Source organism: Callospermophilus lateralis, chromosome 4 (assembly GCF_048772815.1).
Source record: "Callospermophilus lateralis isolate mCalLat2 chromosome 4, mCalLat2.hap1, whole genome shotgun sequence".
Classification (NCBI taxonomy): domain Eukaryota; kingdom Metazoa; phylum Chordata; class Mammalia; order Rodentia; family Sciuridae; genus Callospermophilus; species Callospermophilus lateralis.
Genome location: NC_135308.1, coordinates 93,001,745 through 93,024,532, shown reverse-complemented (window position 1 = coordinate 93,024,532; position 22,788 = coordinate 93,001,745). Strand labels below are relative to the sequence as shown.

Here is a 22,788-nt window from a genome sequence, read left to right as displayed (position 1 = left end):
CTGGAGGTCCTTTCTTCCATTCCTCTGGTTGTATGATTTAAGTATTCTGTGGACAGCAAGAGCCTGATAAATGAGAATTCACTAACAAGTTGATAGGGGCAGGCTTATGCTCATTCGTTAGATGGAGAAGACAAACGAATTCAGTATGAATCAGGAATGTGAATGAACCCGGCAGAATGGAAGCAGAATCTGGCAAGTGAAGACAGAGTGATTGCAATGAGAGGGATCTAGAGGGCAAAGCCACAGGGCAAACAAAAGAAAACTAGCTAGGGGCGAAGGTAGTTTTCCACTTACATCTGATGGACAACTGAGGAAACGCTGTGTTCTATATTGAGGTCTAAAGCAGAAGTTCTCAAATGTAGTTCACTTCTAATTCCTAGATTCTGTCTGCAGAGTCTCTCAATAGATTGAAGGTAGGACCCAAGGTCACTTTTTACCATACATCCAAGATATTTTTATTTGAGTTGTCTGCAGACCACAGTTTCAAAAAAAGCTACTCCAGACTTTTGCCCTTCTCAGCTTCCTTCCCTATTTGACCGGGCCTGATCACCTGACTCACATACAACCTCTTCTCCTTTCCTTCCCTTCCTTCTCCTTTTGTGCTTTCCACCTTCCTGGTGTCATCCTGACCTGATTGTTATTCATTTTATTTCTGCTAAAACCCAACCCCTTCTCAGAAATTAAACCGACCTCTGTCTATCAACAAGGAAATATCCGCTAAAAAAAAAAAAAAATAGCTTGCACTAAAGTTAATGAATAAAAACCATAGCTGTCTCCCTCTTGGTCATGTGTGTACACACTAACCCCATAAAACAATATGAGAATCTACAACATCTTTAGATGCAAAGTCTGTAATGACAAAACAAGAAGAGACCCAGGAAGAGGGCAAGTGAGGAGGCTGAGGAGATGGGCAGGGTCAGATCAGGAGGCCATGTAGATCTTGCCAAGGGTTTTGGCCTTAGTCCTAAATGCAGTGAGAAGCCACTCCACTGCCCTCTCTTAAGTCTAGCTCCACTTCATGTTTAGCTTATTTAATGACCACAGGAGTGGCTTCAAGAGAGCAAATCGGATGTAAGAGTCTTGGATAGCTTCTAGGCATGGAGTTGGTTGGTGGGCAAGACCAGGGAAAGAGAAGCTTGGAGGGGAAATGGAGAAGGAAACTTAGTTCTAGACCTTCGGTATTTAAGGAGCTATTGAGACATTGGGTTGGAGGTATACAACAAGCAGTGGACTCTGTATACTTCATTCTCAAGAATGACAGCTAAGCTTGGAACATTGGTGAGCAGAGATGAGACTTCTAGAGCAAAGCGATTGGAATCAGAGGAGTAGAACATTGAGAACAGAATCAGAGGAGTAGAACATCGAGAACAGAGCCCAGAGTAGTATCAAAAGTTAAAGGAAAGCATGGGAGGAGAGGAAACCACAGAAATGGGTTGAAGTGAGAGTTCTGAGGGAATGAGATTGAAAAGTAAGGGAGGGGAGGAGAGAGACTCTCAAAGGAGGGTGGGACCAATGGCCCTAAATAACTCAATACACAAAGTACACTTGTCAGCCTGGGCCTGGCTGTGACACTTAGCAGTTCTACAAAAAGAAGCCTGAGTTGAGTGGTGGGCACCCAAACAGGATAGCAGTGAACAGAGCAGCTGTGCGATGATGATTGGAAACACAGGTGTACTCCAAAAGGTGCACAAGAGTCAGAAGAGTAGTGACTCAAAGCAGCTCAGCCAGGGTGTGCTTTTCTGATCCCTACCTTAAGCAGAATGAAAGCAAAATTTCAGCTCTAAAACCCAGAGGGCCTGGGAGAATGAGATAACACTAGAGGCACTGCAACTCAAATTGTCTTGCTGTCACTCAGGACAACTTTTTGCCATCAGTATACCATGATTGTTCTTCAGAAGAAGTGGGGTGTGTGCACTCATGCACTTTATTTAAAATGTTCACCCTCCAAGATTTCCTAAGGCTCCTTCATATTTATATTTGCTTTCCCTTAGCACAGTGCCATTACCTAAAAGCAGAACCTGAAAAGGGCTAATTGGAAATGCTCAGAGGGTCTAGTTTGCAAAAGCAGATCTTTATCTGCCAGACTAGGTATTTGTTTTCACGTATACCCATTCTGCTTGACACTTTATGGTTCTCATCTAGTAAGGCATGCTTCAGGATCCCAGCGACAGTGCTAATTAAATGTCAGTGGGTTTGGGAGTTGCAGGGAGGACTTCACGCTCAGATGGTGAGGCCGAAGCTGAAAGGAGAGGCCCATCAACCCTCCCTAAGCTCATTAGGGGAGGGAAGGGCATGAATTCAGGCAGCTCCAGGGTTCAGATCCTAAGTAGATGCTGCAAGAGGGTCCACAAATGAGCTCCAAAAGGAATAAACAAACATATGTCTATGCAGTTTTAACAGAAAACAATTTCTTTGGGCAAGTTTTCCTTGAAATTGTTCCCCTCCATCACCCCCCATGTTATTTAAGGTGTTACTGATTCTAGAACTGCCTTATAGTTAATTTCATTTTATAGTTGCGGTTGGTCACTCCCACATGTTTGACATTGATGAAAACTAAGGAAGAAGTCTTCCCAAGTTATAATGTAAACACACACATCCAGAAAGTATCAATGCTTCCGGGAGCAGTGGTGATAGGCAGTGGGCTCTTCCTGTTTCCCCTGGGGGACCTGACTTTCTCCCCCCCCCCCCATAGGGTGTAATCTGAGTGTACTGCAGGGCAGGGGGCTTAGTCTTGAAACCATCCTGGCCTCTTTCCAGAATCACTCAGAGCACTTTCCTCAGGGAGTGGCCTGTTCACTCAGGGGCTATCCAGCCACAGGCTGCTGTTGCCCTGGACCCTCCCACCCCCTCACCACACTGCCCGTGGAGCCAGTCAGCACTTCCCCTGCCTCCCTCAGCCACTCACTTCCTCCACTCCCTGCTGCCATCTGCTCTTACCCGGCACCTAAGGCAGTCTCCTCTTTGTTTCCAGTGAAGTGCCTTTTCAATCCACTCTTCAAAGAAGTCAAAGTAATTATTCCAAAATGCCAGCTGATGGTGCCCATCTCCTCACTCAGCATTTCCATGGCTTCTGGTGAGCCACAGTGTGTGCTCATTGGTCTGGCTTGAGAGACCCTTGTCAGGCTCCTGATTGCTCTTTCTTTTTTATTATTATTTTAGTTCATATTTATCAAGTACTTTCTTTGTGTCAGGTACCGTGTCTCATCTGAGTATCAGAGTAACTTTTTGAGGTAAATATTAAGGAAGTGTTCTTAGTAACCCTCACTTGCTAAAAGTGAAAGCTCTGAAAAGCTAAACCACTTGCCAGTGGTTGCTCTGTGAACAAATGGGACAGTTGGGATTTGAACCAGGTCTGTTCAGAGCCTGTGGTGCTAACCACTAGGACGCCCTACTCTCTAGTCTTCTCTGCCATCGTCCCTCTTGATCCCTGTGTTCCAGAATGCCCACTTTCTGCATGATCATCTGGTCCAGACTGCCATCATCTCTCAACTGCCATCATCTCTCATCATCATAGGCTTCTGACTGTTCTACTTCCATTTGCCTGGGCATTCTTCAGTGTTTTCTCGGACACAGTAACCACAATGAACCCTTAAAAATATAATGCAGAGTATGTTACCTCCCTGATCAACACTTTCAAATACTTCCAGTTTCTCAGCAGAAATCAAATTTCACATTGACTTCAAAAGCCTCCCAGTATGACCTGGACCCTCCCCCTCACTTCTCTGGTGCTTTCCTCCTTACTTTCTCTGCTCAAGCCACAATGGTCTCATGGCTGCGCTTTGAAACCAAGAACCATAATCCCACCTTGGGTCTTTGAACTTGTTATTGGTTCTGCCTTTTAAATTTCTGTGAAAATGGTCTGTGACTCTGTTATTTAAAAGAGCAGCTTCACGTGCACCCCTGATCCTTACTCCCAACCTCTGCTCTCTTCTCTTCTTAGAACTTTCATATTTTGGTAGAACTCGTGTTTATTTGTGTCTCCTCCACCAACAGAAAGTTAGTTCCTTGAGGGCAGGAGCTTTTATCTGTTTCATTTGCTTTTATAACTGCAATGCCTGGAGCATTACTTGGCACACACCAAAGATTTGTTAAATATTTTAGAATGAACATACAAGACATACATTAATCATTGAATTTATCTCATGGTGGCATAAAATTATAAGGATAAAAAACGTATTTTTTTTGTTTTGATTCAGAAGAGAGTATTTATGTTAATATCATACATAAAGGACTTTATGGACCCAACAATGATAATAATATTTTAATTTACAGATAATTCATGACCTCATTATATTGTAACAAAGAAGCTTATAATGCAGTATGATAAATTGTGGTATAAAGGTGTATTAAGAATTACAAAGCAAAAAAAAAAAAAAAAGAGAGCTCATGTATAATGGCATCATTTGGCATGAACATACTTTATATACAGAGATATGAAAAATTGTGCTGTGAATGGATAATTATGATTGTAATGCATTCCATTATTGTCATGTATGTAAGAAATAAAAATAAATAATAATAATAATAATAAATAAACTTATAATTCAGGCAGTATCTTTCTACCTATATGTTTATGTTCAGTGCCTATATCCTTAAATGCCTTCTTTATCAATTAGCTCTACATTTTTTAAGGAAGGTAAATCAGTTTTGCTATGTGAACTCACCTAAATTTTCTCTTTCTTCCCCTTCTTTTGTGACTTGCCCTCCCATGGTCTTTTCATTTGCAACCTGGGTCATTTAACTTCTGGATGATTAGGTAACATTTAAGAGGGTGTTGGATGTCACAGAATGAGCAAGTATCAGAATGCATCTGTTTAAACTTCTTTGTCTCTTTTCAGTTTGACTCAACTGATCTGAATCCTTACTTGGAGTTGAGATTCACCTTGCCACCTCATTTCCCTCCTTTATTAGAGTTGCCTTTGAAATGCAGAAGTTCATTTGAGCAGTAATTCTCTCCCTTTAGAAACCGCTCTGTCGAACAAAAGCTGACCTTTTTTTTAGCAGCCTAGACAGTTAAACATAGAGAAGCAATGGCATGATATTTCTCAGTCTGGTGTGATGCAGAAATAGAAAGCTGAAGAAACCTACGGTTGAAATGCTTTCAAGCAATTCAGTTTAAAGTTCCTGAAAATTATCTCGCAGTGGTTCTTCTCAGCCCTTCATATTCCACCCCCGATTTGCATCTGGCTAATTTCTGCACTTCACATTGGATTCCTGAGCAGTGGGAGAATCTTTGTAGAACTCATCATTATTAACTTTGAGCCTTTAATTAACCCACTTTAAAGTGGCTTTGTCAAGACTATGAGCAACCCAAAAGCAATTGACTCATTCTTAGAAGAGGTATCTCATGGAGAGGATAGTAATCCAGGGCTCTTCTCTGAGCCCTGTTGGTTGGGAAACTAAGAGCATTAGGAGTATTGATCCTCCAGCAATTTTCTGAAATTATTGTAGATATTATTGTTACTTCACAAGTAGGCAAATGAGACATAAGAAGGTCAAAAAACTTGAATGCATTGCTATGAAAGGTCCGCAGTAGAACCAGAAATAATTTCTCAGTATAAATAAGCCCACTCGCTACGGCAATTACTCGGAGAGCAAAGGCTCTCTAAGTTTTCCCAGTCAACCACAAAATTATTTTAATGGGTCAAAGACCCCCAAAAGATTGCTTTCTTTACCTCTTGGTGATTGCTTCAAAGAAAATGCAACAACTAGAAAATGCAACAACTAGAAAACGGTGAAAGAATTAGAATGTTTTGGAAAAGATAAGCAAAGCCATCCTTCTTATTTAGTTTTGTAAGTAGATGTCTAGTTTATTCCAGAAATAGGAATTAAAATATTTTTCACTACATAAAATATGATAACTTATTGTTTTCTAAAAATCAGTCTCTTTTGGAATGTAAAACACATATACCACTTAAATGAATTAACAAATAAGAAATACTCTATTCCTACCATCCATCCATCCATCCATCCATCCATCCATCTATCCAATAAATATTAAGTAACTGTTCTGTTCTGGATATGGTTTTAGATGCATGGAGTACAGTAGTTAACAAAACAAAATCCCTATCCTTCTGAGACTTAAGTATTTGGGGTGGGCACAGGGGATTGAACTCAGGGGCACTTGACCACTGAGCCACATCCCCAGCCCTTTTGTATTTTATTTAGAGACAGGGTCTCACTGAGTTGCTTAGGGCCTGGCTTTTGATGAGGCTAGCTTTGAACTCAGGTTCCTTCTGTCTCAACCTCCTGAGTGTTGGGGTTACAGGCTTGTGTCACCATGCCTGACCTGAAATTTATATTCAAAGTGAGGGTGACACACCAACATCAAATAAAGAATATTTCACACCCATGCATCACTCTTGAGAATTACTATAGAGAAAGTTTCTTGTGATTCGTTAGTATTTCTCAGACCACATTTGAAGAACCATTAGGTATGGGGACATGGGTGAGAACTAGCCAGCAAACTTTTTTCTGGATGCTAAAGAAGCAGCTCAGGTAACAGTATTATCTCATCTCTGGATCTGTAGAAAATGCATTACTTCCTATAAGGAAAGAGAGAGGCCTAGAAATCTCAAAGATTTGTCTTTAGTTACATCAGAAAGAAATAAGGTAGAAGAAATTTACCTCTTTCATCAATTCTAGAAGTCAAAAAGCAAAAGCTCCAAGTGTTTTTCATTTGAGGGGTTCCCAAAGATCACTTGCTTTCTCTTAATAATGTTTATCTGTCTTTGGATAACCTCACACATGCTAGAATTTCATGTTAATGCTCTTGCTTTCTCATCTTAAAACATTTTTAAGTTTTGTGAAGAGAACACTGCAACAATAAATTTGCAATATTAAAATACTGATTTCAGATAAGATGACCTACATTTATTATTTGTTTTCATGTAGTTTTATTCATTCAGAATTATTAATCTATGTTATTTTGTTGATATCAGAAAGAATTAGGCATTATACTTCATTAAAATTTGCATAAAAATATAAAATTGTAAGTAAGTTCTAAAGTCTAGTAGTCAGAAAAGATATAACCTGTTTTAGTTGAAAACTGGAAATAAAGAATGAATTTTAAATAATTGTAGGGGGAAGACTTGGTTTACAAGACAAAAATTTGTTCATGTAGTCTTTTCATGAAAATAAACCAACTAATAAACTAACATACTTAATATATTATATATTTTATAAACTAAAATTTTATTTTAATGAGATTAAAGTAATTTTTACCAGTTTAGTACAGAAGTATTTACAAAAGAGCAACATGAATTTGGAAAGCTGTAGCTACTAGTGATCACTAGTTCTTAAAAATTAAGTACAAAACATTTTATATGTCTGGTTCAAATTTTATTTAAAAAAGTGTGTCTTACAGTAAGATTCTCTAAATATTTCCATTTTTCTTTTGTTTTAAAGGAAAAAACTCCTTTAAAAACATTGATTCTTTTATGTTTAATTTATTAAAAGAATGGTGGATTTTTGGTCCAGAATCCAAATTGCTTCTGGTGATAAGATCTACTATTAGGCAGTAGTTATTGAAGCAGATGGCTGCCCCTTAACCCCACCCCTGGAGTTTTTGATTGGGAAGGTCTGAGGTGCCTGAGGATTGGCATCTCCAACAGTTTCTAGATGATTCCTATGCAGCAGCCCCAGAAACGCATTTTATTAAGAACAGGATTAACAATCAGTAAGAAAGCTACACTCCCCATCACAACACTTTGTAAGATTTATGTCAAAAACTTATTACAAAGATTATTAACTTACTGAAAACTGCCTTAAATTGTCTTAAAAAATGCATTGTTTCTTGAGGGTCATTGTCTTTGTCTTTTTTTTCCTCCTCCTTTGTCCTACATCATAAGCCATTTATTTCATATAATCACTAATTAATTACTGATTAGCTGAAATATAAGATAGGTATTAATGAGTAGCAATCTAGTTCATCTGAAAATTAGGAGTTAGGTCTAGTTCATCTGAAAGTCAGGAGTTAGTTGAAAAACATTTTTTAAAATTTTGTTGAATTCCTTGTTATTTTGCACATATCTTTGGCCATTGCTGTAATGGAACTAATAACTGATCCCTAATGCTCATGGTAGATTTATGTATTAGATAAATAAAACTTACAATGTTTCAACAACTCCTTGGGTAAAGACACTAGTGTATAGAGTAATGCTGGTGTTCCAGGGTCCCTCCTCCAGTTGTGCTTGGAGGAGGGGAAGGATCAGTTCCTCTGTATGTCTCTATAGGTGTATGTGTTGGGAGGGGGGGGTGTTGGGGGGAGGATATGAGAAAAAGCAGTCTGAGATGTCTGAGGTTTCATACCTGCCTTTGGGTCTTGACCCTTTATTCTCTTGGTCCAGGAATCATCCACAGCTTTTTAAAAAAAATATATTTTTAGTCATAAATGGATATAATAACTTTATTTTATTTATTTATTCGTGTATTTATTGATGTGGTGCTGAGGATGAAACCCAGTGCCTCACACATGCTAGGCAAGTGCTCCGCCACTGAGCCACAGCCCTAGCCCACAGCTGTCTTCTTCCAAAGTTTGTCAAACCAAATTTCTCAGAATAATCCTTCTCTTTCTCATCCATGGCCACCCTTTCCTCTTGCCATCCTGTCCTTGGGGCTTTCTCTTTGGATTCTTAAGAGCTTAGTTTGGAAGTCCAGAAAAATGTCATTTGTCTCTGTCCTATTCCAGTTACAACCCCAGATCTACGCAAGGTAATGTAGACAACTGTGTTTGACTAGGGAAAAGTATGTCTGGAAAAGGAAAAAAGAATGAGAAATACCTTTTTAAGAATGAGATTAGTTACTTTTTCCAACTAACTCCTTCCACTGTACTCTTCCGTGAAAAGTCAGGGCCTTCCTCTGCTTCTCCTATCTTGTCTTTAATACCCTTCCCCACCCTTTCTCTCCACTCTTCTTCTCCTCCTCACCTCTCTTGTGGTCTCACCTCTCTCTTTTAGGGAACCCCACATCTCCTCCTTGAGAAGGGTCCTTGCTCACTGCCCTTTTTAAACCTCAGACTTCTGCTGGATGCAACCAAGCGTTCCTGCCATCCAGGCTCTGCTGGCAGGTGGGAGGAATGTGTTCCTTTCTACCAGAAATGCCTGAAGCTACTTTCCTTCTCAGTGACCCCCCCTGCCATGTGACTGAGACCTGCTGAGACCACACAGTTCAGTCTCATGTGAGAAAGCCCTTTTCTTCTTCTTAACCTGACTTTGACCCTACTCCTAACAGACTAGTGATTCTGGCATCAACATTCTGGAAGACTCATTACTTCTTTGGGCTGTGTTCTATATAAAGGAACTCTCAGCATTGAGAGCAGCTCTGGACAGATGGTACCATTCCCAAATGGATCTTCTGTAATCCACAATTGGCTTATTAATATCAGAGAAAGGGATGGTGAAGACAATCTCATTTTATCTTGTCACAGTTAAGAGGAAAATTCCTTTATGGTTTGTATTTGTGCTGGCTTTCCAGGGATGCCATAGCAAACCAGAACAAACTGGTAGCTCAAAACAGCAGACAGTGCCTCACCGTGCTCGAAGCTGGAAGTCCTGAATGAAGGGGTTGGCAGGCCCATGGTCTTGTGCAGGCTCAAGGGAAGGGTCTTTCTTTGTCCCTTCCCAGTTTTGTTGTTGGATGGCTGTTCTTGGCCCCTCTTGACTTGTTTTAACGACTCCTTGGGTAAAGTCACCAGTGTATGGAGTAATGCTGGTGTTCCAAGGTCCCCATCACTCCAGTCTCCTCTGTCGCATGACTCTGTTCCTTGTGTGTCTGTCTGAGCCCATATTTTCCTCTTCTAAGGACACTAGTTAATGGATGAGGGTTCACCCTACTCCAAAATGATCTCATCTTAATTTGATTACAGCTACAAAGACCCTATTTCCAAATAAGATCATACTCACAGATACCAGGGTTTAGGGTGTGAGTGGATCTTTTTGGATTGCTTTGGATACAGTTCCACCCATGGCAGTATTCTCCACTTAAATATTTAGTATGGCTTCAAATTCTCTTTCTGGTCCTAACTCTTCCTACCATCCTCCATGACTTGGTTCATGCAGATCCTTCTCTTTGTGCAGAAGAACATTCTCATGCAATCCTCTCCTTTCTCCTTTCTGCCTGTGGGCGTTTTATTCATTCTTTAAGACCTTTCTTTATCAGGTACATGTCTACATGATTCTTTTCCTGGTGGCACCAAAACAAATGTGATTCTTAGTAATCCTGCCCCCCCTATTTTTTACCTCATATTAATCACATGGCTATAATTGATTTAATTTCTCCAATTCCTGGAAATCAGTTTGCTTTAAAAGAACAAGATATATTTTATCTCTATAATACCACACTAGTTAAACTTGAGCTTTGCACATAACAGAATCACAAAATTAAATGGAAAAAAAATACCCCAGGTGTTTTGAAACAAAGGGGTTTATATACGTTATATATGCAAGAATGGTAAAACCTTAATTTATACCTTCTTCTGCTCATTTATCTCTAATTCAAATGGGAATGGTGTTTGGTTTGAAAGCATTGCACAATTATTAGCCTAAACACATAAGGCAATTATTCTAACTTCAGGCTCCAGCTCACTTTGTGATCTTTGAGCAGCAAGTTGCTGTGTCACAGTTTTACCAATTAGTAAAAGTAGAACACAGAAGTACCAAGGAATAATTATTGTTCAGTATCATTCAGAAACCATTTCTTGATATATATTTCATATGTGTCTATATCAACATTAATGAACATTAAAATCCTCATGGTAAGAAGATAAATATGAAATGTTTTAATAAAGGATGCCAGTAAAAATGAAAACCTCAAATCTGTCATCTTTATTTCCCACTTTTGGATTTAAAAATGCATGATATTCTCCAAAGACTCTGTTGTAGATATATGTGTGTGTATTTGTGTATAAATGCACACACATGTGTTTTTACTCCTATTTAGTTGCATTTATATTTAACTGAATGATAGATGTATCATGATTGATAAGGAGGTGCTTGATTATCTCTAACAAATAATGAAGGAATCCTTACCTCTCCTTAGCAGTATTCACCTTTGGAGAATATGTTTTTATTCTTTCACAAGGCTAACTCTCTGCCAGTATTATCGATTCTTTCCTCACCCCCACAAATATACAGATGCACATATATATGTATAATATCTATATTTGCCTATTTATTTATTTATTTTTAGGTACTGGGGATTGAACTCAGGGGGCACTCAACCACTGAGCCACATCCCCAGCCTTATTTTGTATTTTATTTAGAGAGAGGGTCTCACTGAGTTGCTTAGCACCTCACCATTGCTGTCTTTGAACTCATGATCCTCCTGCCTCAGCCTCCTGAGCCACTGGGCTTACAGGCATGCACCACTGCACTTGGCCTACCCATTTATTTTATTGCAATATATATACATATATCTGCCCACTTATTGTATTACATTTTGTTATATATTTAAATATTATTGTGTTAGCTTTCCTGACAAACTACCTGAAATAATCAACTTATAAGAAGAAAGATTTATTTTGGCCTACAGTTTTGGAGTTTCACTCTATGATCCACTGGCCCCCTTACTTTGGCCTATGGTGAGGCAGTCATTATGGTGGGGATCATGTGCCAGAATGAAGCCTGTTCACTTCATGGCTGGCACCTGAATAGGAGGAAGAGGAAAGGGGTTGGGGTCCCAATATCCTCCTCAAAGGCATGCTCCTCCAATGACTGAAGACCTCCCACTTGGCTTCACCTCTTAAAGAGTCTACCACCTTGCCAGCATGGTGAGCCACACCTGTAATCCCAGGCATTCTGGAGACTGAGGCAAGAGGATCACAAGTGCAAAGCCAGCCTGGGCAACTTGGTCAGACTGTCTAAAATTAAAAATGAAAGGGCTGGATATATATCTCAGTGATAAAATTCCCCCTTGTTTTAATCCCCAGGACCAAAAAAAAAAAAAAAAAAAGGGGGGGGATTCCACTGCTTCCCAGTAGTGTGACACATGAGAACCAAACCTTAACACACAGGCGCATGTCCCTTTAGGGGGACACTCACCAAAACCAGTCATTATGGTAGTTGATAAGCAATCCCAGGCCTGGTTTTCTTATTTGTGATAATAGCCTAATAAGTGTTCATTTGGGCAGAATTCTTTTGGCACTATATACTAACTATGCATGCAAAACCTAGACATCATTTCCCTCCCATATATAAAATAATTGCTACTATTTTGGCAATTATTTTCATGTGGATTACAAGTAGTTCTAGGACCCAGGGATTTCCTACCTATGATATCATTCTTGTTAACATTCAGGGCAGCTGTGCAGGTTCAGACTCTCATAATTACTAATATTGATTGTTTTTAGTTTTCTGGACCATACTATATAGTGACATCAGCTAATTTCAAGTACTGTTGTGAGCGTCTCTGTCAATTGTCAAGTTGGATGTCATAAGGCATAGCCCTTGAATGTCTTCATACCTGTTTTTCAGTTTTTAATTAGGGTTTAAATTAGATTTCTTACTGTGACATCTCTCCACGATGTGCCAAACAGTCCAGGAACTTACCATTTTTTTACCTTTTTTTTTCAGAACATATAATAATAATACTATTTCTTCTTTGGATGCTGTGTTTGTTGTTGTTTTAATGTTATATAAAAGGGTACATGGCAGGGCATAATAACAAATGTGGCAAAAGAGTCCATCATTAAGAAAATTGATTGCCTTTGGTTGGCAGTATTGTTATTCTATAGAATACTTTTAATAGAATTGCATACAAAGGGATTTAAATTTTTTGGAAACTAATGGGCATATGTTAATTGTTCTCTGAGAAGTTGCATTTGTAGCAAATTATAAATTTGTACCAAAAATACTCTATATTGATACCATTTCATGCATTTCACAATCACTAAGGTTGGGCTGCCATATAGCTGTTGCCTAAATCACTTACAACCTACCAGAAGGAATATACGCACATCAATAATCACAAGCAAGCAAGAAAAAACATTAAAGTATTTTTTCTGGGAATTATCATCTGATTTCTAATCAGATTTATTCACCTTTCCTCTTTATAGAGGTGGAAACAGAATTTATTGAGCCCTTGCTTAACTTCAATACACAGATATATGTCATTAATTAGCCAGATTCAACACGTATTTATTGAGCCTATTTTATGAACCAAGTTTTGTTTCTGGCTCTAAGAATACAGAAATTAATAAGACCAGGCCCTTTTCCTTAAGAATGTCACAGCCCACTGGAGAGAAATAATAGTGAGTAAGATAAAATATGATAAGTTTTATGATATAGGGATGTGCAGGGCACCGTGTCAATGCAGAATAAGCAAGCAGGTTGCTTAGTCAAGAATGACCCTCAGTGGCAAAGAATATAAAAGATGAACAGGTAGAAAAAAATGGTGGATCCACAGTTTGGCTATTGTGAAATGTGCTGCTATAAACATTGATGTGGCTGTGCCCCTGTAGTATGCTGTTTTTAAGTCCTTTGGGTATAGACTGGGGAGAGGGACAGCTGGGTCAAATGGTGGTTCCATTCCAAGTTTTCCAAGGAGTCTCCATACTGCTTTTCATATTGGCTGCACCAATTTGCAGTCCCACCAGCAATATATGAGTGTGCCTTTTTCCCCACATCCTCACCAACACTTATTGTTGTTTGTCTTCATAATAGCTGCCATTGTGACTGGAGTGAGATGATATCTTAGAGTACTTTTGATTTGTGGTAGATGAATGGATTAAAAAATTGCCATATATACACAATGGAATATTACTCAGCAATTAAAAGAGAATAAAATCATGGCATTTGCAGGTAAATGGATGCAGTTGGAGAAGATAATGCTAAGTGAAGTTAGCCAATCAAAAAAAAAAAAAACAAATGGTGAATGTTTGATATAAGGTGACTGACTCATAGTGGGGTAGGGAGAGGGAGCATAGGAGGAATAGATGGATTCTAGATAGGGCAAACGGGTAAGAAGGGAAGGGAGGGGGCAGGGGGTTAGCAAAAGAAAAAAGAGAAGGAGAAGGAGAAGAAAGAAAAGAAAATAGGCTATCCCAGAAGCAGGATTTGTGGTACATAAAGGAATTTTTTTTTTTTTTTTTTTTTTTTTTTTTTTTTGCCAACCAGGGAAGGCTCCTGGGGTCTTAGTTCTTAAAGTTCACTTATTGGTGTTAAGCCTACTTCCTGTATAAAATGAAACTTCAAAATAAATTCTTAAAAAAGTCAAGAGAAGTAAAAAAAAAGAAAAAAAAAGAAAAAATGCTGGAATTATTTTTCTTTTTTATTGTTTTTTAAAAATTATATATTTGAAATTTTCCAAGATATGTGTAGCAAACTTATACAACCCTGAATGAAAATGTTGCTTAAGACTTTGAACATGTACAAGAAGGCCTAGAAGTTTTTTTAAGTGCCTTTTAGAATGCTTTATATCTGCAGTAAAACAAAATAAATGTGAATTATCTCATTAAGACTGCATAAAGAAGAGAGGCTCTAAAATGTTTCTGCTAAGCAAAATATACTAAATGTAAATTTTTTCTATGGGTTTCTTTACCATTAGTTATGGTGCATAAAATAGAATTATTTTCTTCAAACAATTTTAGTAATTTTAATATCATAAAGTAACTGTAAAGAAGTAAAAGCTTTTTAATAAATTAATGAGAAAATATTGAAGTCACTAAGTTACTTTACCTTAAGAAGCTGTCAACTAAGTTTTAAAGAGTTCTGATTTTACATTTAATTGATTAAAAATATGCATTGAGCACCTACTATGTGTAAGACACTGTTCTAAGCCTTGGAAATATAGCACTGAATGAATCAAATGAAAATCACGTCCTAACTTACGTTCTTGAAGGGGGAGAGTTAATGAACAGATCCATTACAAAATATAATGTCAGATGATAATGTTTTATGGGGAAAACTAAGACAGGAAATGGGATTCAATGTAGCAGGGGAGGTAGGTGGAGGGTGAGTTGATCTTTTCAAGCTTGGTTACTGGCAAGACAATATTGAAAAGGAAACCAGAAATAGGCAGGGGAGCAAGATATGCAGGTGTCTAAAGGAAGAGAATCCAGAACAGAATAGCAACTGCAAAGACCTTGATAACAGTTGGGAGACCAGTGTGCCTGGGACTGAGTCACCAGGGGGAAGGTAGAAGAAGAGAGGTGTAGGAAGGTCAGAGGGCTATTATGAGGACATGTCTGTGGCTCTCAGATAATAGCTATGTGAGGGTTCTGGGTAGGAAAAAGACATAATCTGACCAGCAGGTTCAGCTCAGCTCCTGTGTTAAGGCTAGACTCAGGAAGACAAGGGTGAAGCAAGGAGACTTGTTATAAGGCTATTGCATGAATTTGACATAATTTTCCAGTGTACTTATATGAAAAAAACCTAAGTGAATCCCACCACTGTGTACATCCACAAGAATGACATCCTAATTAGAATAAGATATAAATATGCATGTATAATTTTATCAAAATGAATTCTACTATCATGTATAACTAAAAAGAATAAATTTTTAAAATGGGAGAAAAAAGGCTATTATAGTACTCCATGTGGGAGACTTGTGGATCCAAACAGCGTGGGAAGGAGATGTGAGACACAGTTAGCCATATGGGTGTACCTGCAACTCATCATTACCAATCAGTGAGCCCTCACTGTCAATAAGCTCCATTGCAAATATTCCACTTGGACTAGTTCTGCCTCACTTGTACTTCCTTCTAGTTCCCCAGTTACTACCCCTTTTAAAAACCACATTAGAAGCTAAAATTCATTGATTCTACCATCTTTTTATTGTCCCTCCTGGCTTCACTTCCTCCTTCATTCAGCTTAGATTCCATAGTCCTGTTTAAATTCCTTACATAGACTCTTAGTTCCTGTTGTCTTTTTTGATGGTGTTGACCTCATCCATCCAAACCACAAATCTCATTAGTTACAACTTTCTGTCTCCTGCATGCCTGCACCCAGACAGCTGAATGTCACTGCAGAGAACCCAACAAACATGCTCACTGTTCTTGCTGTGACCATACAGAAAGGAGACCCTTGAGGCTTCTTGACACTCCTACTCTATTCCCCAAGCCCTTCTCTTTCCTTACCTGACTGCTTCATACCTTTGCTTCATTTAATATCCAGTGCCTCCTCTTTCATCCTCATTATTAGCCTCCTATTTTGCCAAGAAAATAAACGTAACCAGAAAAATGTCTTCTCTGTGTTCCCACTGTCACAGTTAGCCCCTGCCCCTGCAAATCTCTGCTGTCTCTGGGGTGCATTTTCTAAGGCAAAGCCTTCCACTTTGTGCTGGACCATTCTACACTCCCTGACAGCACTCCAGTAATTGTTCCTGTTCTCTCAAAATCAAGCCTGACGTTTCCTATATTTAAAAACAAAAGCTCCCTTTTGCCCCTCTCCTTGTCTAGCTAGCCTAAAAATTAAAAGTGTTCCTGCAAGTGAACGCTTGAATCTAGGAAAACCAAATTTGGGGGGCAAAGTAGGACTGGTGAAATGATCAGTCCTGCCCAGTATCAATGAAATCTGAAATCCAGTGCAAAAATTTTTGCAGAGTTTCCAGTAAACTCGGACTATTCTGCAAGCTATTCCTTAGCTATCCCCAAAGCAGTGGTCCTCAAGAGTTTCCTGTACTCACACTCACTGGTTTTATCTCCTTTCCTCCCATTCTTACATAAACTCAGTACACTTTTCTTCCCTTACCACCTGGAATTGCTGCTATCAAGCTTATCAGTTATCAAACAAAATGACACTTCCCAGGCTTCATTCCATTTGCTTATCAGCAGCATTTGATGCCCATGGTCCTGCCCTCCACCTTGAAATCCTTTCTTCACTTGGCTTCCAGAAATTCCATTGCATTATTTTGTGTCTCCGTGCCGACCCAGCTTTCTCACTCTTCTTTGACAATGGTTTTCATCTTCTTTATCTCTTTTGGATTCCATGGAGCTCTTTTCTTGGTCTCAACTCACCTTTCAATGATTTCACTGAGGTTCATGATTTTAAATGTCAGCCATATTGTGACATCAAAAAACAAAATTATAGCAGATTTTATTTAGAAATCTTGATTAGCTTTATTTGTGATTCTAGACACAGGAAATCCTTTTCCTAGACTTGGGAAGTACTTATTCTTTATAAAGTTGAATAAATGCAAAGAGATTGGTTTTATCAACAGAACAGGGGTGAAGAAAACAGGAATGAAGAACAAAAAGTGGACTGGTCATTTAAAGTTACTCTCCCTGTAACACAGGAGCAGGGAAATAGACAACAGAAAAGCAACTGACTGGTTGACATGAGGTTATTTCATATTACCCAGTAAAGATTAAAATAAAACTAAAAAGCAAAAAATAAAATAAAGAGAACTTCATTGTCACACAGATTGAAATTGGCCTGTTGGAGAATTTGGCTCTTACCTTTCTCTTGAATTCTTGGAAGTTCAAATGATAATTTCATTTCAGTTTGATGCCGTGGAGCTTTAGCATGATTGACTCCATGTTGAGTTTTAGGCTGGTCTCTTGGTGCCTAGTGTGGAGGCTTAGACCATGGTTTCCTATAACTGTTACCACTGACAACCCTAAATACATAATCAAGCCCTTATCTTTCCCTAGAACTTTTGACAAACCTATCCAATAGTGTGATCCATGTCGCCTTTATAGGGTGACATTGAAAGTTTCTAGGTAACCAGACCCAAATCCTGACTTTCTGCCCCCAAATTTGCTTTCTTTGTATTTTCTCTTAGTAAATGACATTTCTAAACTTAATTGCTCATGTCAGTAATTTTAGAGTCAGCCTGTGATAGATTTCCAGCACCATAACAAAATAGCTGATATAAATATCTTAAAAGTTGGAAAGATTTATTTTGGCTTGTAGTTTCAGAAGTTTCAGTCCAAGGCCAAGTCTTGGCCTTGTTGCTCTGGATGCCTGTGGTGAGGCTGAGCATGATGGCGGAAGCCATGGTGGAGCCAAACTACTTGCATCGGAGGAAGGGGCAGGGTCCCAAGATTCCCCTCAAGGGCACACTCCCAGCAGCCTGACTTCCTTCAGGTAGGTCCCCAACTCCTGAAGGTTCTGCCACCTCCCAAGAGCACCATCAGCTGGAGACCAAGCCTTCATACAGGAGCTTTTGGGGGACACTTCAAATTTAAACCATAATACATCCTTAATTCTTCTTGTGCCCTAGATTCAATATTTAAATAAATCATTCCAGGTTTACCTTGATGAACTGTCCACTTTTTGCCACTTGCTAATGTGCCTGAATGGTGGCAATAATTTTATCCATTGAAACTCATTTAGATTTTTCGTAACACCTATAAGTCACAACAAATTCCATGACTGTGGTTTCTAATAAAATTTTACATAATTCCCATTTAGTTGAATATAAAATATAAGTGAAAATCAGGAAATGATTTTCTTGAATGATTTACAAATGTTCCTGAAAGTCATTTCTAAAATAATAATTTCAAAAATTATTTGTTCTAGAGCGGCATCAATGGAATGAATATTTAACTCACCAAATTATCACCTCCAAGGAAGATACTCATTTGGTTTTATTGGTCCTAGATTATTATTTCAAATGTATCTCCATTCTGTCTAGTTAGTATTTGTATGAATATCTCATAAATAATGAAGGACTTGTTTATTGCTCTATAATGTTGATAAAATACAGAATCTGGAGCCATATTGTTTGAGTTTAATATTGGCTCTACTGATTTCTAGTTATATTATTATAGAAAAGTTTCACATTTTCTATGAGTTAGTGATGATAGTATGTACCCCAGGATTTCTTAGTAAGATTAAGTGAGATCACATACTTAAAATGCTTAGGACACAGAAAAGACACGTGTACTATGCTAGTAGTAAAAGAATTATGTAGCAGAATATCACTAGCAATCCTTGGGGAACTTGAGGAATAGAACATTTGAAAGGCTAAAGACATTGCAAGGTCTCAGGAATTGTTCAAGACAACCATAAAAGAGACTTCTAAAGGCAATAGGTACTAATTATCTACAAAGTAAGAGAACAAGCCAGCAAATATCTTAAACGTTTAAATAAGAGAGAAAGATTACTTCTACATAGTAGTGAAAGTCAGGAAATGATTTTCTTGAATGATTTACAGTAGTAGCTTGAAATAATTTAAGATGAATTTTTTGTTTTTTTAAATGCCCAGTTTCAATTACAGTAAAATAGAAATCTATACCCATGAAGTGCCAATTTTGACAGACTTAAGATGATAAAGCAAAGAACTTCAGTAAAAACTACTGATGGGAAACTTTGATTAGATGCCTTAAGAGAAATCTTCTGAAATACAGAGGATTACTTATGCCCACCAGGAAGTTACCCTTTATATTACTTCCACTACTATCTTATCTATTGCACTGTTGATCAGGCAGTTTGATCTGTGAATGTAGTTTAAATTTATTACAGGGAATATTATTTACATCTGTATCATATCACTGTGGACATTTCTTTTTCCTGGCACAATCATATACTTATTGAAAACATAAATTTAATTAACAAATGTCAACAGCTGATCCTTAGAGACTTGATTATTCATGCCTTTCAAATATAGACCTACTTTCTTGAAATATAACTAGTTGCCATTTACCCCAGGACTGTGAAGCTGTATCTACAAATGGACAAAGGAATTTTGAAGTGTGAACCAGGAAAGGAGAAATGAAAATATCTCAAACCTTTATCCTTTTCCCTCTCTAGTTGGCCCGCCACAACAAACTGTTACAGCAGATGCTCAAACCGGGATCAGATCCAGATGAAGGAGATGAAGCCTTAAAATATTATGCCAACCACACCGCCCAGATCGAGGTAACCATCTACTATTTCTTGAAAGGGACCAACTGTGAAAAAAAAAACAAAACATGTTTACTTTCTGTTTGAGACCATTTTCATATATTTTCCTAGAGCAATGAAGCAGAATTGAGTGATTTAAACTGAAAAGTATATACTAAAAGAGGATCTATAAGAAATGGAGGTGCATATCTTTCAAAGTTATCTTTTTTCTTTTTTCTTCCTTTACCAGAACTATATGTAAATTGTTTTCTAAAATTAATAGAGTGATTTTATTTTTTGTTGTTTGATTCTAGACACAATCATTGCAGAGCAATGATATTTTAGAGACAGGATAAATATTATAGAAGTCATGATTCTAAAAAATGTTACTTTTTAAAATTGTGGAAGGCTTAATGCAAAAGGGATCTCTGTGTCTTAGGAAAATAGAAGTATAGAAGATGTAGAAGGTACTAATAACGTTTTCATATGACTGTTAACTTGCAAGGTTCAACAATTTCCATTTTCAATGTGCATCAATTGACCCCTTGACACCCCTCCCCTCAGATTAGATATTATTTAATTTTATTTAATGGCCAGTGGGAGTTCAGGAGGTGTGGGTCAAAATGCACTTATCATTATATATTGGGAGACCCTTATGACTGTCATTTACTAGCTATGGTATCATTTTGACACTAGTTGGCAGAACTAATCAGGCAGAAGTGAGCAGAGTAGTTGATGCTTGTCAGTCCTAATTTTTACACTCATATGTGCATTCATTTTGGCAAATATTTTTAAATCTTTAGCAGAATGCATGATGGGCATCACTGCTCTCAGGATATATAATTGCTATACCTTATTGTTTACTATTGCCAAATCTTTGGAATAATGAGCATTATTACTTTGTGTGGCAAAATGAATTCCTTGCTCACATTTGTAAGCATTAACAGTACCACAGCTTTGGTGTCAAACTTGACCTAGAGCAGCCCAGAAGCTGGATGTAGAGCCAAAATATTGCTCACTACATCTGGTGCTTAGGAACTGGGAGGCAGGAGACTAAAGGAGTTGATACAAATAGATCATCAAGTCATGAAGGTCCTTAGCACGGTCTCAGAAACCAAAGTACCGAGCAAGGAGATCAGAAGAGATCAGGGAATAGCAGGCAGAGTGGGCAGATGAGAGAGGGGTTTGTTTATACCTATGAGAGATGAGAGCTGCTGTTGGAGGTGGTTTTATTGATTCCCAGCAGTGAGGAGAGAGCTATAAATTCATTCCGTTAATGTTTACTGAGCACTCACTACCAATTCACACATGTGGAAGATAATTCTGTGCAGTAAGTATATAAACAAGGTTCAAGGAAACGCAGAGGAAACAGCAATTAATTGTGCCTGAAATTTTTCAGGATAGATTTCATAAAGAAGGCTGCCATCAAGAATAGATTACAGATTGGACACAAGTTTCTCTTTACTAATGATCAGGAAGAGGACTTCAGATAGAAAAAGGGAATGAAGACAAAATGTGAAAGAGCACAGGGAGGGGATGATTCTTACAAAAAGAGCACTCTGGTTGCTGCTTGGAGAAAGATTTAGAAAGAGAAGGCATTGGAGAAGACAGGAGAATCAGACAAGATGATGTGATAATAGGAAAGGTGAGAGACGGTAGTGTTGAAGATGATTGGATTGGAGAATATATGTACATGCAAATATATATATATATACACACACACATTCACACACACACACACACACACACACACACACACACACATCTCCAAACTTTGGGTTTCAAACTATATGCACACACACATTTGCACACACATAGGTATAGTTACATGTAGTTATATACCCACATATATAGACATCCTGACAGGGATTAATTTGGATTGTACATTGTGTCACTCAGTTTTGGTGTTATTATAAAAAAAACCTGAGATAATTAACTACTAAAAAGAAAAGGTTTATTTTGTCTTATGATTTTCGAGGCTCCAGTTCATGTTTGGGTGGACCCATTGCTTTTGGGCCTCTAGTGGGTGGTACATCATTATTGGCAGGGGCACGTGGTAGAGCAAAACCACTCATCATCCAGAAAGCAAAAGGAGAAGAGGACCAGAACAATACCTTCTGTTTCTTAAAAGGCATGATTCCTTAGGTCTAAGGACCTCTTGCTAGTCCCAAACTCCCCAAAGTTTCACTACCTTGAATGACTTTTAACACATGAACCTTTGGGTTCCAAACTATAGCGCATGTGTAAAATTAGTAAAATGGTGTGGAAAAGGATGCCCCCTGGGCTGTAGGATGAATAAACAGACAAAAGTTGGTGTCATGTATGGAAATCCTGGGAGAGAATGAATTTTTGCGGTTAAAAGGTAGATTATTTGTTCATTCTTAGGTAAACTGAATTTGAGGTGAGTGTGAAACACCCATGAAATTCAACATAGAAGTTCAGGTTTCAAAGGAGGGGTCTGGGTTGATGGTATAAATTCTTCACATTGACCAGTTCTCATGCTCATTCAAAAATCAGCTTAAATGACCTTCTCAGAGGGGGCTCCCCTTCTTCCTCCAGGCATTCACTAATTCCACCCCCCGCCAGGTTTCCATAGCAGTTTCCATAGCACTTTAGTCCTTCTGTTAGTTCAATGCAGATCACACTGGAGTATTGTTGGCTTTATGTATATTTCACTTGTTTTCAGTTTGAGACAGGGACTGGTCTCAATTATCTTTGTATTTCCAAAACTAAACATTGTATCTAGAGCATAGCTATAATAATTGATATTATTGAGGATAATAATTTATCTGTAAATTATAGACTTAATGACCCTAGGAAATAGAAAGTATCTCATGTCTATGTGTCTGTCTAGGAAGGAATTGCCCTGTAGTGATGTTGCTTCTACTTTAAATTCTTTGTATAACAGAGATCTCAGTTCTTCTGAAGGAGATTGCTTTAATTTGGAACAACCCTAATAATCAGAAAGGTTTTTCTTAAACAAAGAATTTACACTAGCTCATTATAAAGTTTACCCTCTGTTGAA

The 22,788-nt window shown here is 38.1% G+C and overlaps 1 protein-coding gene across 2 annotated transcripts in view; it reads left to right on the top strand.

Annotated features, from left to right (window-relative positions):
* Positions 1–22,788, top strand: part of Itpr2 (inositol 1,4,5-trisphosphate receptor type 2) — a 474,501-nt gene that overhangs the window by 352,944 nt on the left and 98,769 nt on the right. For both annotated transcript variants that reach the window (XM_077109287.1, XM_076854229.2), the window contains one exon: positions 19,692–19,799. In XM_077109287.1, coding sequence (XP_076965402.1) covers positions 19,692–19,799 — 108 coding nt within the window. The remainder of the gene's footprint in view (positions 1–19,691; positions 19,800–22,788) is intronic.